Source organism: Peromyscus eremicus, chromosome 14 (assembly GCF_949786415.1).
Source record: "Peromyscus eremicus chromosome 14, PerEre_H2_v1, whole genome shotgun sequence".
NCBI lineage: Eukaryota > Metazoa > Chordata > Mammalia > Rodentia > Cricetidae > Peromyscus > Peromyscus eremicus.
The window spans coordinates 11,251,033-11,269,093 of NC_081430.1; the positions used below are offsets into that span (position 1 = coordinate 11,251,033).

Genomic DNA, 18,061 nt, shown 5'->3' on the forward strand with positions numbered 1-18,061 from the left:
ATTGCTATTTGTTACATTTTTTCCCCCACACAGGGTCTCATGTAGCCAAGGCTAGCTTTGAACTTGCTCTGTAGCTAGGAACAACCTTGTCATTCTCCTGCCTCCACCCCCTGAGTGCTAGGCTTGCAAGTATGGACCACCAAGCCTAGACGAAAGGAATGTTTTTCTTAATATATGGTTGTTGGGAAACTTATGCAGCTTGGAGTGCAACCTGGTTTATTGGTTTCAAGGCTGGGAGGAAAAGGGGAGAGACAAGGAACAGTTCAGTATCGAACACTTCTACCACAATTTCAGCATCATTTTTTGTCAGGCCTTCCCTAGAGAAATTTGTAGAATTGATGTCATTGTCTGTATGTTTTAGAGATGGGAACCAAAGCACAAAGAACTCCACACTGAGACAGCGTCCTGCAGCTGTATTGTGTACTTCTTAAACGGCACACTTAATAACATGTATATTTAGCAAATGTATTTGTCATGATTTTCCATTTTGCATTGCTGTATATTCATAGATATATGTTATTCGACTCATTAGTGACAAAATGGCTGATGTTACTAAAAATTAATTCCGGCTGCTACTTATAATCATGCTGTGCTTGCCACTTTTAAGATAAAAATGCAGAATTTCATGAATTTAAAAAGAGCCGTCTTCTAAAATGAGTGAGCTCTAATCCCCATAAAATGAGAGCCACCAAATAGTCCACAGACCCTCAGCCTTTCTTCTTCACACTGCTGCTGTGCTCTGGGCATGATAATGAATAATACACTTTCAGGGTTGTTTTGTGTTTTTCTTTTCCAGACTCCAGATTAATTAATGACTATGCTTTTGCTTAAAATTACATCCCAAGTCTTTCTAATTGGAGCTCAAATGTCGAGGCCAATGTGAAAGCTCAGTTTAATGATGACATTTCTTTAAATAAAGGAACATTCCTCCCAGAGCCAGCTCATTTGGGATACTTAGTTTGGGTTACTGTTCTGTGGCTGTGATAAAATCCCCGACAGGAGCAACTGAAAAGAATGAGGATTTATTGTGGCTCCTAATCTTAGACTGGATATGATCCATCATGGAGTGACACCGGGAACAGGAGGCCACTGAGTACATTTGATTCCTCAGTCAGGAACAGAAATGAATATGGATGCTAAGCATGCTGTCTCTCTTCACTCTCCTTATTCAGTCCAAGATATCAACCCACTGGTTTGCAGGAGGTGCAATTCATATTCAGGGTGCTTCTCCCCTTCTTTAGGTGATCTCTCTGGAACCACCCTCAAAGATGTGTGTCTCCTAGGTGATTCTGAATCTAGTCAGGTTGGCAGTGAAGGTCAACCAGTGGTTACATCAAGGGCTGGGAAAGAAAGGCTGTAAAACACTATTTATGTATTTTCTAAAATTAAAATTAGTAGCCTAGTTCTTCAGCTAGCTTTACAGGTTATCATAATACTCTTTAAAATTTTTCTCTCAACTTGAAAATCCTTTCAAGTAATAATTTTCTGTATATTCCTTTCATATACTTTGCCCATTCTCCTTTATAGTCTATTTACTCATGTGTATCTTGACTTACCAGTTCCTTAGGAATAGAAATTCTATGGTATATATCCTTGTATTCCCTCTTCTGCCTTCTTCTCATACCATAAGCTACTGGTCATTTCAAAGAATGGTAAGAATCCAGAAAAAGTGTGCAGATCAGGCTTTGGAAGTAGTCACCTCTGAGAGGTGGTAGGATGCCTAGATGGTACAGTAGGATGGCAAGGATGGGGATAGAAAGACAATTCCTGTTCTGTGAGCCTGCCCTGAGTCATGGATGACTAAACCTGAAAGGTTAAGCTAGTCTTCAAGTATCTAGAATGCTTAAGGAATTTTCTTTGGTCCCTTGTGTTCATTAAAATAATTGACAAAATTTTTATAGGATTATGTTGTACAATGTGAGACTTTGATTCACACATACATTGTGAAATGAATAAATGAAGGTAATTAATTTTATGTCATCTCACATACTTGTATTTTTGTGGCGAGAACTTTCAAGATCTGTCTAATTAGAATTTTATATCCCTTAAACAAATCTTCTCATGTACCCTGTTCCCCTCCCAGCCCCATTCATCCTTAGCCAGTCATCACTCTACTCTGGAGTTGAACTTTTTTCGCATCAGTATGTAAATATTTGCCAAGATTTTCCTTTGTAGTGATGAGTAATCTTTTACCCAATGTGTTGTTATTGTTCTGTTAATTCATTTATTTAGCCTTGTGGTTGTAAGGTCATGATAACTAAAGACCACTGTAAAAATAAGATCAACAATTTCTACAATGGCAAAATAAATAGAAATGCTGTTATGTTTCTGTGGAGCTGCTCCTTGTGTGGACAGCTGCTGGCACCTCATGCTGTTTTCTTGTTTTGTTCCTTTTTACTGAAATTATACACTGTCTTTTCTTTAGTTAAGAGTTGTAGATTGTGGGAAAAGCCTAGATGTTTTGGGCAGGGCATGTATATTGTAGCCAGGATATGTAGCATGTCTTGGCATTCAACTGACGTTTCTACTTCTTCACTGTGAATTCTGCATTCTGGAGAACCTGGGTCAACTGCAAATGGCAATTACTGCTGCCACTATCGCCAATTATTATCACTAGGATAAAGAAATTAACCATATCTGTGGCTTTATTCTATATATTTTTTTAAATTCTAGAATGCATCCAACTCTTCAAGTAAGTTTTCTTTTCCCCACACTGTTTTATCTGTTTTTCTCCATCACTTTGGTATTTCCTTCCTACATCTATTAGCTGGCTTCCCTCTGTCAGCTGCCTCCTTAATGTACTTTCTATCCTTTGCCCTCTCCTCTCTATGGCACTTGCTATCTAGACATTGGATTGATGCATTTCCCTGTTCATCATGGCTCTTCCTCCATCCATTTCTTTCCTGAGTGTATATTTTCTCCTTTTCATATCTTCTTTAATTTCTCCAGGATTCCATTATCTATGGCTAAATGCTTTTTTCATTATCCAATTCTCTAGAATGAATTCACTTTTTGTTTTTAGAAAGGGAGGGAAGAAGGGAAGAGGAAGGGGTAGGAGGGAAGGAGGGAAGAGGGAGGGGCGGGAGGGAAGGAGAGGAAAAGGTGGGAGGGAAGAAGAGGAAAGGGTGTGAGAGAAGGAGGGGAGAGGAAAGGGTGGGAGGGAAGGAGGGAAGAGGAAGGGGTAGGAGGGAAGGAGAAGACTACAGGCTAAATAAATGCAGTACCCACTGAACAAAACAAGAATCATAGTCAGCTTTACGTGGTCCTGCTCCTATCCTGAAGAACATGATCTCTGGTTTTCCATTATTGTTGAGAATTCTTCCCCTGCCCTTTGTATTTATCACATAGTGTTACAAGTATCCCCATCGGATCTTTCCACAAAGGCCCCAGTGAAATGATTTTCATTTGAAAAATATAACAGAATCTCAAGAATTGTGTCAGTGCATCTTATTCTCTAAGAATTCTGGGATTTTTAACAGTGCCCCCCCCAACAGGAAGAATGGTTTTGTGAAACTGTGTGGTGCACATGGGTCTTCTACAAATCCCAGCTCCTGGTGATGTTAATGGTGATGGTGTAGGTGTTGTCTACAAATCCCAGCTCCTGGTGATGTTAATGGTGATGGTGTAGGTGTTGTCTACAAATCCCAGCTCCTGGTGGTGTTAATGGTGATGGTGTAGGTGTTGTCTACAAATCCCAGCTCCTGGTGATGTTAATGGTGATGGTGTAGGTATTGTCTACAAATCCCAGCTCCTGGTGATGTTAATGGTGATGGTGTAGGTGTTGAAGGCAAGAGGACAGTAGTGGGAAGAGAGCCGAGGCTGTGATGAGGTGGGGGCAGCGGGGATCATGAGTCAGCAAGAATAGCTGCGAGGACAGATGGATTAGAACACGTGTTACCTGGTCTTTTGTGCCTGAGCCTCTGAGTTTTGAAAGGAATCAGTAGTGCCCCATGCAGTGTCCTGAGGCTGCACTGAGGGTCGCAGTCCATCCGCTTGTCCGGATGCCTGACCCTTCCAGACTTCATTCCACGTGGCTATGGAAGGGCAGGTCCTGCTCCTTTTCTCCTGCTCTCAGCCCCCCAGTTCAAAGTGAACAGGGTAGGTGGGGTCAGTAAGGGCAAGTTACCTAGAAATAGAGAACAAGTTCAAAGTCCTGAAACCTGCCAGACTTCACTCTCACAGCCCTTCGCTGAGACAGACCTTCTATTAGACAAGCCTGTGGTGGCGTCCTTTCTGGTTCTTTTCTTTGTTACCTCCTCTCTCTCAGAGCAAACAAGTCAACAATACCTCTCACTCCTCTGTGTTCCTCATACTATTTAGTGGAGAAGAGAAGGAAGGCCCTCGTGTGGCTGCACTGTGGATAAGTTTGCAGATTTTCCATCACAGTGCGATTGAAGTCATTTGTATATCATTGTCTTTGGAGAGCATTGTAGTACTGTAAATTGATGACAGTGGGTTATTCAGGAAAGGGTGGTGACAAATGATGATATAGATTAAAGATCATCGGGAACAGATTTATTATCTTCTTCACTCCACGATCCAAACTCACTTTTATTGATTGAGTCCAGGTTTTTAAAAAATTGAGTCACTGTTTTTTAAAATTAAGTTGCTTTGAGAGGTTCCATTTTCTATGACTGATCCAGGGGAGGTGCCTTTGTGTTTTTCTTGTTTTAAAATGTTGAAAGAAGAAAGGAGGAAGGGATGGAAAGAGATGTTGTGTCTTTGAAGTGTACATACTAGCATTTTCACATTAGTTTCCTTTTTGTAGTTCTTGCCCGAGAATTGAGAAAATTATATGAAATAAACATTGTATTTTGCATATCCTGCTGTGATAATGTCATTGTAATTGAGAGAAAAAAGAAAATCATAATTTTGTTACTCACTAGATTCCTTTTTGTTTGTCAAAGTGTCCTGTATCCTAACAAATTCTCAGAAAATAATGCCATCTTGAGTTTCTGTATTATATCATAATAAGAACATAACCTTGATTTTATTACAATCATCTTTGTTGCTTTAATTTTAAGAAAAATCATTATGTTTAAAAATCCTTGAATGCCTATATCTTAAGATTTGTTTTCAGGCTTCTAATATTTGGTAGGTCATTATCTATAGGCCTTGTAAAGTTGAAAAAGGATAAAGTTCTGTTTTGATCTCATTGCCCATTGTCTATTTCAAGACTAAGTATTTGGTATAGCGGTATGTTCCAGAGAGTCAGGGCTGGAGAACAGGGTGCCGTGGCTAGAAGCCTGCTTCTTGCTATTAATTATCTGCCAGTGATTCTCCAATTCCTAGAAACTGGAAAACTCTAGTGTTAATGTTGGAAAAGTGTTAGTTGAGATCATTTCTAGTTTCTATCAATTTTGTGTGGCTAGTCAAAACGGATACTGAAAACCTGAGCTTGTTGAAGCTCATTGCTTCTTAGGTAACATGGTTACTTTTTTTCTTACCATAACTTGAGTGCCTCTCCTTTGTTTTAGGATTAGCAGTTTCCCTCCAGCTGCTACATGGAGACATTGAACAAATCAGAAGAGAGTACTCCTCAGTGTTCTCTCATGGAGTGTCCATAACACGGAAGCTGGGTTTCTCTAACATTATCATGCCTGGTAAGTGACTTGGTATGCACTGAAATGGCGAAGTATGCATATATTCTCTGGTTTTGACATTTGAGAAACTGTCAGCTTTGAGGAGTTCATATGGTCCATGGGCCATGTGGGAAAATTGACATACATGATAATGAGCAAATTAAAAATTACTCTCTGAAATTAAGTAACTGTGGTGGCCATGGCTGCATTTCACTGATAACTATAATAACAACAAAAGCTGAAATAGCATCCAAAACTGTTTTATCCATTTGTGGAGAAGTGTAGGTCATGTTAGGTGATGTCCTCATAGGGCTTTTGTTTGTTCATTTGTTTGTTTTATCATGGAGAACAATATATTATAATCACAAAGCATGATGAGTTATATGTAGATGATCAAAATAGTATTAGAATTATGTCTGAAAAATCATTCTCAGTGAAGGCCAACTTGTTTCTGTGTGTACCTTCAGGCTTATAGAAGAGTTTTAAAAGGTGTGGATGGAGATGTGCACATCCCAGCAGTAAAGGAGGTGACAGTCAGAGGATGTGATAACCAAGCTGTAACATTTTGATTTCTTCCTCAATGAGATTCTTTTCAGTCCCCTTTAAAAATTAAACCTTGTATTTTTCTTTTTCTTTTTTTCTTTTTTTTTTTCTTTTTTTTCGAGACAGGGTTTCTCTGTGTAGCTTTCCGCCTTTCCTGGAACTCGCTTTGTAGACCAGGCTGGCCTCGAACTCACAGAGATCCACCTGTCTCTGCCTCCCGAGTGCTAGGATTAAAGGCGTGCGCCACCACCGCCCGATTAAACCTCGTATTTTAATATAGCTTAAGAGTATGTTATACACTGGTGAATTTTTTACTTTATATATTTTCTCTTTTTTATTGTTCATACAGTAGGGTCTTCAGAGCTAATGATTCTAGCCCTGCCCCAGGTTCCTGCTCTCCACAGTGCTGATAAGTAGCACCTGCTGCAATTCTGAGGGACAGTTCCATGGCTGAGCTCTGAGACCCAGGGGTGGAAAAGACCCATAATGCCCTGCATTGCCTAGTGTACCATTTAGTGATCTCTTGATTAAAATTCACTCCTGCAGGGAAGGCTGGAGAGCAGCTTGGAAGGCTTTCTGAAGTGCCCTGGCCCAGTCAGCCTAAGCATGTTGCAGGACTGTTGTGGAAAATGACTGTTTATGGATCTGTTTACTTGGTGACGTGCTATTCGGTGACTCTAGCAGCCGCTGATTATTTCCTGTAGTTGCTATAAATAACTGGTATTTCCTCTTTAACAGAAAAGAAAAACATTCATCCCACTGGGAAGCAAATTGATGGGCAAATCTAATATAAAAAACATATGTAGAGCAGAGTGTGGCCAGCTCCTAGGAGCATTCCTCATCTTGGTCCCTGGGCAGTATCACTGAGAAATGGAAACCTGTAAAGCAGGGTGGCACTTCTTTGGCTGAAGAATTGTCTGGGTGGTTCTGTGCTCATATGGCTTCAGTCTGGTTTTAATAATGGAAGGAGCCGAGGAATGAGGCTTGCTCCTGTCCTCTGCCAGTACTCTGTAATGTATGCTTCACAGTGTCCAGGAAAAGAGTCCCTCCAGACGCACACAGATCTGCATGGCATCAGGCTACAGGAAAACTTCTCAAAAAGCACTTCATCATTTCTTTTTTTCCCCTTGTCTTCACTGACTTCTTAATTATCCAAACAAGCTAGAGATAAAAAGAGATATATGTGTGCACTTAAACGTCAGAGGAGAGCTTTCAGACTTACTGGAATCTTTACAGTGAGAAACACAGTCATTACTCTGCTGCCCTTTGTTGTTTTCAGAATAACCAGTTCATTCTCAACAGTGGCTTGGTGAAATCTTGAGTTGAATGCCCAGTGAGAAAATATTTATGAGCAACATTTCTGACCATGGAGTCCTCTGAGCAGTCTGCATGCACGACCCCTCCTACCTCATTTTCTAGACTGTCCTTCAAAGTTCATTTGCATCTAGTGTTCTGATGGGGTCAGGATAGGTGAGGCACATCTCCTACCAAGAGGGCCAGGTCCATTAACACAGTCACCTTCTGTAAAATGGATGGCCTGTACCCTTGAGGCAGACAGAAGCAGACATAGAACTCTTTTCCAGGTCCGCAGGATATGATCAGTGTCTCTTTTTGAAACTAGAAAACCTGGAAGCAGAAATTCTTCCCTTGGCCTTGCTGTTATGCAAGAGAATCATTTATCACTGGTATTAAGGAGGAGGCGGAGTCCGCCTTTGTGCTTTCAAGCCTGTGGGTCAGTTATTCGGTGTTTATTGTTTTTTTTTTATAAGTATTATGATTACCGTCAATTTTTTTAGTATACCAATTTCCAGCTACAAAAAGTCATTTTCTAAGATGCGTTATCACTGTGGCGTACAAACCAAATACTGTCTCTGATAGTAATTTCATGCTGTGATCTCTGAAGGAGGACGGTAAAATATTTAAATCACTGCTCTCCCACAGAAATGTAGAGTGAGCCCAAATGTAAGTTCAAGTAACAAGTAGCCACTGTTTAAAAAGAAACAAGAAGTGGTTAAATTAATTTTAGCAGCGTATGTTATTTAACTCAGTGCATCCCAAAATATTACCTTGATAGGTAATCCATATAAAGTTTTTCTAATGAGTTATTCACACTGTTTTCCAGTTTCAGTCTTTGGAAGCTGCTGAGTACTGGACATTCACAGCACATCTATCTATAGCCAAGTCACATTTCAACTGCTCAGTTGCCACATGGCAGCAGTTACTGTATTGGACAGCCTGCCCCTAAATGTCTTAACAGAGCCCATGCAAACTAGGCCCAGGCCATTCTGAGTATGAGGAAGGTCTGAGTCCCACCAGACATCTTGGAACACAGTTGACTGATGTGTCTGGAAGGTCATGAAAGACTGTCCTACTCCCCACACCCCTTAAGCTCTCATTCTTACTCTAGGTTAATTTTCTGGGAAGATCTTTCTTTATCTCCATTATGTTCCCTCTACACCATCTTCCCAGCCTTTGCCCTGCCCCTGAAGATGTTCTCCCATGGAGTAGATGGCTAAACTTACTTTTGTTAGGGAACCTATCATTAATACTTTCTGGAGCTTTTTGTAAATTTTAAAGGTTTCTAACCCTAAAAAGAATTAAGGTGAGTGTCTAGGGTGATAGGAGGAGCCAAGAACTGAGATCTGGAGACTAATTTGATACTAAACTCGATTTTTTAAAATTTCTTTTGCAAATACCTTGATGATTTATAGGTCTGGGATAAGAATATAATAAATGTTTCCGTGTTTTTTTAGAAAAGGAATTTCATTCCTTAAAATATAGGTATTATGCTTTACTACTTACTGGTAAAGAAGCACAGGTAACAGAAGGAATTAATCCAGCAGTAATCCTCATTTTGGAGAAAGTAGATTATAGCTAGTATGATATGATTTAATCTTTCTTAAAAATATATCCTACTTGGTCAAGATCCTTCTTGCCTCTAAGCCCAGCTACTTGAAGCCTGAAGAAGGAAGATCACAAATTCAGGGCCTGCCTAAGCTTATCACAGTATTTTCTAAATTTAAGGTTCACTAAGCTTCTCAGTGGTTGGTTGTGCATCCCACAGGAACCATCACTTATCTTAGATCTGACCCCTTGGTCACACGGAGAGATGGTATACTTTCAATAAGAGGATGCCAGTGACTAGAGAGAGAGATGTGGGACTTCCTTCCAGCCTCAGATCAGACTAGACATGGGGATGGTTCACAGAACTAACAGTATTTCAAGACTAGTCTGACCAGTGCAGAATGGCATGTAATGAATACCTTTCCTGCGAGTCTCTTACGACAATGGCTGAATTCTCTGTTGAGTTATCAATAATGCCTTACACACACATCATAATCTCTACACTTTAGTTTCAGCTATAAAATGGAATGGAGAGTACCTTCTGATAAATGCAAGAGATCTAACTAGACATTCAAATGCTTTATGAAGAACCCAACTCATAACAGGCATTCAGTAAAGTCAACTGTTGCTGCTCAGATTGCTGAGAATACTACTGCAGTGGATTACCCCCTGTCTGAAACTATCGAGACCAGCAGTGCTGGAGACTTCAGAGGTGTTCTGGAATTTTCAAATTTTCCCATAGGATTGGGAGTGGTGGCACATGCCTTTAAACCAGTGCTTGGGAGCAGGCAGAAGCAGGCAGATCTCTGTGAGTTTGAGGCCAGCCTAGTCTACGTAGTGAGTGGCAGGCCAGCCAGAGCCTACATAGTGAGACCTTGTCTTTAAAGAAAATTCTATATGAGATTTATAGATTTAGCATTCCTACAATGGGAATCTGGAATGTGCCAGGCACTGGTGGGCCGTGCCCCCAATCCTGTCCAGTCACTGCCATCTAAGTGCATGGGAAATTCTGTCACTGCATATTTTCTCTTCTTAACTGAGGGGTAGTTTTTCTCTAATTCTATAAACTTTAAACGCACAGAGGAAGAGCTGGACTGGCCCTGCTGTGGCTCTGTACAATGGACACATGACTGAGTCCTCGTGCATTTTGTGCCTAAGTTCAGAGCAATCACAGGGCAGCATCAAGGATCCAGGGGTGTATCCTATGACAGAGACGATCCTTGCTCATTCAGGTCACATCATCCATCATCCCATTTACTGCATCCACGGAAGTGCTTTTGCTTTGTCCCCACCGATATGACCTTATCTTCATCTTGCCTACAATATTTTGAGAAATCTTTAGGTGTATGCAGGCTTCCTAGCCAGTAGGCCTGCTAATGAGGAGAGTGTCATACACATCAAATTTGCAGAGTAATGAACCTGAGACATGTGCGGTGTTAATAAACATTGTCGCAAAAACAGCTCCTCACACTGGCACTATGACTCCACTTCATACTTTATAGTTTGTCTCATAATTACCCAAGATGCTTTCCTAACACCAGTTGGGCTTATCAGTTTTCTCCAGAGTCCTCAAATACATTGATTTTAATTAGCACTCATTTCAGCCTTCTCCTTCTGCATATTTTGGCAAAATGTAGCACCTTGTGGTATTGGAACATAGCAAGCTATAAAATTCCTGGGGAGAGGCATATGTAGGATGCCACCGGAAGAAACGCTCTTCTCCTCATGTGTTCTCTTTGCAAAGGAATCTTGTTTAATCTAAAGGATCTGTACAAGATGGGGGCAGAGTGTCACAGGAATGGTAACAGTTGAGGAGCAGAATAATAAGGCCTGTGTGTAAGGCTTCCTCCATTTTTAGCACTGGTTTTTTTTTTTGTTCATTGAAAGTGTCCAACATTTATATAATATATATTGATCACATCCATCTACTACTACTTTCCTCTTATTCCCTCTAGTGTCCCTACCCTGTTTCCTCCCAGCTTCATGTTCTGTTTTGCTTTGTATTTTTAATTAATAACCTCATGAATCCAGTCATTGCTGCTCGTATACACATGGGTATGGGGTAATCCACTGGGCCAGGAGCACCCTACCAGGAGCCACAGCCCCGAAGAAAAGTGACACTCCCTCCCTCAGCAGCTACCAACTGCTGACAGCTCCTCCACTGCAACAGGGAGAAGCCTCCACCCATGCTGGAATTTTGACTGCTTTGGTCTGCTAAAGTATGAAGGTACTCTATTCCAATTCTTTCATAAGTCATAGAAACAGCGTTATAAGAAAGGCATCATAGGGGCCGGCAAGATGGCTCAGAGGGAAAAGTGCTTATATGGTCAATGACCTGAACTCCATCCTTAGAATCCATTAAAGGTAGAAGGACAGAACTCATCCAAAAGACTGTCCTCTGAACTCCACATGTTCAGCATGGCATGCCCCCACCCTAATAATAACAATAACAATAATAATAATAATAATAATAATAATAATAATAATAATAATATAATGATAATAATAATAATGAAGTTTTTAAAGCATCCTGTCTAACACTTTCTTCTCTTCACTTCTACCTTTATTTCATAACACAGAAAACAGAGTCCCAACGGTTTTTATTTTCCTATTAGACTTAGTACACAGAATGGCAGTGGTAGAGAGGGGACTAGAGCCTTGATCTCCTTATTCTGATTGTCTTAGGACCCTAAAGGCATTAGACATACTTGGACTCAGCATTTCTTTAGTCGTAAAGGGACAGAAGAATCCATATATCATGAATTCAGTCGGTGTTGGGAATTGACTTGAGGATCTAGCGTCTTTCATTACTTTGCTCCTTTGTTGAAACATACCACTCTGCTTTGTTCTCGTGAGGCCCCTCTTACCGGCCTGTTTAAATTCTCGCTCCCTCTGTCACCAGTGAGTACTGTCTACCTCTCTTTTTCATCATTCTGTTAATCCACAACACTAACTGTCGGTAAATATGCTTCACATTTTCCTTATTATTAAAGATCTGACTCACTGGGGCTAGGGAGATGAATCTGTAAGCCAAATTCTTGCTGCAAAAGCCTAAGGAATTCAGATCCCCAGCACCCACATAAAAGCCAGGCTTAGTGACAGGCATGTATATTCCCAGCACTGGGGGTGTGGAGACAGAAGGACATGCTGGGCAGTCATGGCAGCTAAGGCACCAGCTCTGGGTTCAGTGGGACACCTGATCTCAAAAATAAGATGGAGAGTAATAGAGGAAGACACCTACCACCAATGCCTGACTGCCAAGCATGCACACACAGGTGCACACATGAATTCACCACATACAACATGCACATGCAAACCTAACCCACTAAATATGAAACTCCTACTGTGTTCGCTGTGGCATGTACTGGGTCTAGAATAGTGTATCTGTATATAGGAAGTGCTCATAATGCTTTGTGAATAGCAGAAAGAGAATTGTGTGATACTGGTGGCACATCCCTGGCCTTCCATCCTATGAGCCTACCCAACAGACACGGAGCAAACCTTTCAAACCCCCCTCATCCCTCTTGCCTTGCTGAAGTTGGGGTGTCTGTGACCTTCCAGTAAAGGAGAGCAGAAAGTACTCAGGCATTTTTTCAGGATAGTAAATACTTCTGTGGATTGGAAAAGCTGGTCAGTCTCTATGAGAAATTCTCAAGGTAAAAACCCCTGTCTGTCAGCCTGTGGTTCATGGTCTCTGAAAAGTGTTGTTTACTCCATGAAGCAAGAAAACTGTTAACTAACATCTTTGAGGTACCTTGGTTTGAATGTTGATATCGGGAAAATTGTTGTCAACGTGACCTTCCACTGAACAGACATGTGCACTGCATAGTCTAGCGTCCTAGCTCTCGCTTGTCAAGTCTCTAGACTCAGACAAAAATCAGTTTCTCTGTTGTTGACTCTGTGATGGGATTTCTAAAATAAATACCATTAAAGGTATTATTCATGTGTGTAGAGTAAAGGTTATATAGCTGGCCCTTGTATCCACAGCCAACAATTCCTCAGGTTCAGTAGACCTAGGACTGAAGACATTCGGTATGGACAACCCTTTTTCTTTGCTCTTTATCATTCTCTAAACTGTGCAGTACAGTAACTATGTACATGCCATTGGGTGGGAAAGGGACAGACATGATTTCAAATGTGTTAGGGGATGTGTGTCAGTTCTACACAAATAATTAACTAGTTTGTATAAGGAACTTGAACATGGGTGGATCTGGGTATCTGTGAGGGTCCCTGGAACCAACCTGTAGTGCATATTAAGGCATATCTTCACTGTGATGAGATCAGTTAAAAAAAAGAGCTAGCAAACTTGGGAACTTTTTGAGCCACTGACTAGAAATTGAATAGCATGGAAACAGTTAAAACAAAAAACTTTGAAAGAACATTTTTGGGAGTAGGGAGTAGGCGTTGGCAAGGTCTCACTATGTAGCCTTGGTTGACCTAGAACTTGCTATGTAGACGAGGCTAGTCTTGAACTCACAGAGATCCACCTGCGTCTGCATCTCAAGGGCTCTGATTAAAGGTGTGCACCACCACACCCGGCTAATATGTTGAAATATGTTGCTTTTCTCCAGTATTTGTAAATTCATTGTTTTCTGAAGTTGAGCTTTATAAGCTGTGTGAACATTCTAAAATTCATGAGACCTGTCTACCAACTGTTCCACTAATGGGTGTTTTATGTACTCTGTTAAAGGACAGTTAAGGTTTAATGCTTCTTAGACTTTACATGGTTTATCTACTTTATGCCTGTCTGTGTCCAGGTCAGCAAGGGGACTAGCATAAGAATCATCTTTGTGAAGAAAAGTGACTAGACATCTTGCTTGCCCCCAGTACTGGAAAGCTAGAGCAGCTGTTTTTGTTTTTGTTGTTGTTGTTGTTGTTGTTTTTCCAGAGACAGGGTTTCTCTGTGTAGTTTTGGTGCCTGTCCTGGAACTCACTCTGTAGACCAGGCTGGCCTTGAACTCACAGAGATCCACCTGGCCATGCCTCCCGGGTGCTGGGACTAAAGGCATGCGCCACCACTGCCTGGTGGAATTTTTCTTTTTAATTAAAAAATAGTATTACATTTTATTCATCAAATGTTTGAAAATTCCGTTAAGTAAACTGAGACACCAGCCCTACCCATCCTCGTCTCCAATAACATTGTTTTGCCGACTGACTCACTCTCAGTCTTTCCTTCTGAGTTTGCTAGCTGGCTTCAGTTTTTGTTCTTGGAGCAATAAGAACGGGTAATATTAACAGACACCCCCCGCTGTGTGAATCGCTAATGGTAAAAATGCAGATGATTTTTGTATATCTTGAGAGAGTTTGAATCTAGGCTCTTTCTCATTTGTTTTACAGTTTGACGGTATGAATTACTAAGTTGGGTTTACTTGTGTGGCTGAGCTATTCTACATCTGTTCACAAAGCAATAATCTGGATTCCTTCAACAGTGAGATAATTTTGTCCGTGAATTTTGGAAAAGATGTATGTAATTGTGCTCTTTGCAGGCCCTGCCCTTTCATTCCATGTAGGTATTTCTTCTCTCTAAAGAGCTGTGTGACTATAAAATGATACTGCAGGCTTCTGGGAACTGCTCTGCTGGGCTGTCAGTCTGCACTCACACCTCATAATTGAAATGAAGGAAATACTGGGAGACGTGAGAAGACAACTCCACCCCGTTCACTCGGCCACCCCGTTCGTCTCCCAAATGCACATTTGCTGCACCTCTGCACTGGATCCATTGAGGGATGCTGGGGTCCTCCTCCAGCACTGGCAGCGAGGGCAGAGACCAGCTAATAAAAGTGTGAATGAACTGAGACTTTTAGATCCGTAATAGAACCATAGCCATGTATCTTTTATTAACTCAAGTTTCTTTTGGAAGAGTTTTATGTGTCCTAATGTCTGTGACATGTTTTTACTTTTACTTTTTAACAGGTGAAATGAGGAACGATTTATATATCACCGTAGAAAGGGGAGAGTTTGAGAAAGGAGGGAAGAGTGTGGCCAGAAACGTGGAAGTTACAATGTTCATTGTAGATAGTAGTGGGCAGCCCTTAAAGGTACGTTCATTCTAGAGGGTCTTCGCTATGACAATTAACACTTGCTTTGGTGTCATCTCTAATTGTGATCATTTAGTTCCTGAGTTACAGTGTTTCTCTCTAACCCTGTACAGTTTTTCTTTCCTTTTTTAAAGTTCAATAAAACCCTTCACGTAAAAGAATTTAGAAAACCAAAATGTGTTTACATTTTGCTGACTATGTGTATCAATGATTTTATTATAGCAGTCATTCCTTAAATACAGTATTTTAATACAATTTAATTCTTTCTTACTTTTTTTTTTTTTTTTTTTTTTTTTTTGCTCTGGCAATTGGAGGAAAAAAACCTACCATGTTTAGTTCTATAATTTGTTTAGTCAAAGTGGAGTTTGGTACTATTTGTTTTTTGTGGAAGTAATGACAGACCCACTCTTGGAAGAAGTGTTTTCTGTGAACGCAGCTTGGTGGAGAAGTATGTTTTCCTGTTCTTCTAAAGCAGAGGTTCTCCACCTTTTTAATGCTGCGACCCCTTAATGCAGTTCCTCATATGGTAGTGACTCCAACCATAAAATTACTGCTGTTGCTACTTCGTAATTTTGCTGCTGTTATGAATCGTCATGTAAATATCTGTGTTTTCCGATCGTCTCAGGCAACCCCTGTGAAAGGGTCATGACTCAGACATAGGTTGAGAACCACTGTTCTAAAGGCTGGAACTGGGCAATCACGGTCACCCAGTGGATCATAGAAGAGACTTAACTTCATTGGGCTCAGAACTTGGTTTCCTAGAGTTGAATTCTCACATCATCAGGGCCCACCCTAGGCACCATAGGCCTTGGACAAGAGGCTCAGAATGGAACAGGTCACCTCACTAGGTAGAGCAAATGCAGAAACAACACACAAAGATAGGGAGGTAAAGTCCAGTGGAATGCTTTTTGGGGAGCAGGCAGTCAGCAGCGAATGCTCTGCCTCCTGCAGAAGAGTCTAAGTGAAGCTGACTTTAACTTGCATGTTTCTTTATTAGGATTTCATCTCCTTTGGCTCTGGAGAGCCACCTGCTAGTGAGTACCACTCCTTTGTGCTTTATCATAACAACAGCCCCAGGTGGTCAGAGCTGCTGAAACTTCCTATTCCTGTGGACAAGTTCCGGGGCTCCCACATCCGCTTTGAGTTCCGACATTGTTCCAGTAAGTGTGCGAGTGGGCCCAGCAGCCTCGTGGGCTTGGGGCTGGGTCCTGTGCTTGCTGTGGGCAGATCTACAGAAAGGAGGAGGAGGAGGAGGAGAGAAGGCAAGCAGTGTGAGTCCTGGAAGTGAGGGGGCTGACTCCTGGAGAAACCATGAAAACAGAAAAGAAGGAAACAAATTTAAAAAACACAGGAGGCCCAGGGATTCTCTGTAATTTGATTGTTCTCATTAAAAATCCAGTTTATCATGTACAACCTAGAAAATCTGAACAGAAGGGGGAGACACAGCATTAGAAAAACTACGCTTGTCTGGTGGGCTTGGGCAATCCTAACCTTCAGGAAGCTGACTTTGTTCCGAGAAGCCCCCTTGGGATTTTCTGGGCATGTGAAGCAGCCGCTAGGAAAGAGTTGGTGAGGCTCAGATTTGTGTTGATTTGTGTGTGTCTGCATCACTGCGCAGTTCTGGGTGTTGTTGAAATGACAGTAAGAGAATGTCAGCAGGGAGAGGGTTTGCAGATAAAATAAAACAGTTATCTCATTTTACAGATGTAAACAGCTCTAGACAGAAATGTGCTGGCTTGTCCCTGTGGATATTATTGGTCACATCTTCAGTGCTAGTTCAATTCTTTTGCTCTTTTCTAGCTTCTCAAGCCCATTTTGTGCCTCCCCCGGGGCTCTAGAGCAGGGGTCTTCTGACACGTCCTGTCTCAGAAGGGTGTGCCCTACCGGATTGGTAGGTTCTAGCGAATCTTGCTTTGGGAGCAGAATAACAAGCAAGAGACACCGGAGGATCACATCATTGGGGATGCAGCGGGTCTTCGTCAGTCCACAGGGAAGGAGGGCATCACCAGGGCATCCTTGATGACCTCATCCGAATGGTCCTGCACTTCACCTGAGCTTCAGGCAGAGGGACTGGGCCTGTCCTCAGAGCTGTGCGGGGTTTTTCAAAATAGGCCCAGAAGTCTCTGTAAATTGGGCTTATGAGGGTGTGTGAAAATGAGGGAGACGAGGAGCGAGTTCTTAAGTTCTGAATTCCCAGGGGAGCCCCAGGAAAGGACTCCAGGGGGGACAGACTTGGGGTGGTGCTGCTGCACCACTCTGTCTGCCAGGCTGTCTCATACTGGACCTGTCGTTTGCGTTGAGTTCCAGACAGAGGGACATGAAGGAGAAAGTGAGAAAGCATTTGGAGAGCACCGTGATTATCATCGTTTGCTCAGCTTAGAAAGCAGAACAAAGGCTGTGTTTAGTTGGATCTGTTCAGTTTCTGCCCTCTCAGCCTTGCACTTAAAACATGGTTTGGTTTTGTTATTGTTGTTGTTTTAATTCAGAAGAACTAGCTCCAGAAAAAAGAAAAAAAAAATCCCCATAATCCCACAGACTTCAAATGCCCAGTGGAATAATTTTATCACACCAGTACCAGATATTCCTGTGTGTATGTGTATGCTCTCAATAATATTATTTATCCATAAAAGTGAATTATTTATTCATAAAATTGAACACCTACTGTGTGCCAGTCCCTTTACCAGGTACTAAAACTACATCCCCGAACACAGCAAAGTTCCTCCTCTCACTGAGCTTTCACTCGGAGAGGGAGGGCAGACAGATGACTGATAAATGCATGAGACTGTGGGATCCCCTTATCTGCAGGCTTGATTCCCATGCTTTCAGTTAGCTCTGATCAAATGTTAAATAGAAAATTCCAGAATAAACCACTCCAAAGTGGTAAATTGCATACCTTTCTGAATAGCCTGGAGAAGTCTTACGCTGTCCCATTCTGTCCAACCTGAGTTATAAATCATGTCTTTGTCCTGTGTATTTGTGCTGTGGACAATTCCTGCCCGTTAGTCATTAAGCTGTCTCAGTTATCCCAGCAGCTGCTGAGATATCACAGTGCTT

The 18,061-nt window shown here is 41.5% G+C and overlaps 1 protein-coding gene across 1 annotated transcript in view; it reads left to right on the forward strand.

Annotated features, from left to right (window-relative positions):
• Positions 1 to 18,061, forward strand: part of Dock4 (dedicator of cytokinesis 4) — a 413,592-nt gene that overhangs the window by 242,650 nt on the left and 152,881 nt on the right. Inside the window, exons 13-15 of the mRNA XM_059279518.1 lie at positions 5,478 to 5,603; positions 14,883 to 15,007; positions 16,005 to 16,167. Of these exons, the coding sequence (XP_059135501.1) occupies positions 5,478 to 5,603; positions 14,883 to 15,007; positions 16,005 to 16,167 (414 nt within the window). The remainder of the gene's footprint in view (positions 1 to 5,477; positions 5,604 to 14,882; positions 15,008 to 16,004; positions 16,168 to 18,061) is intronic.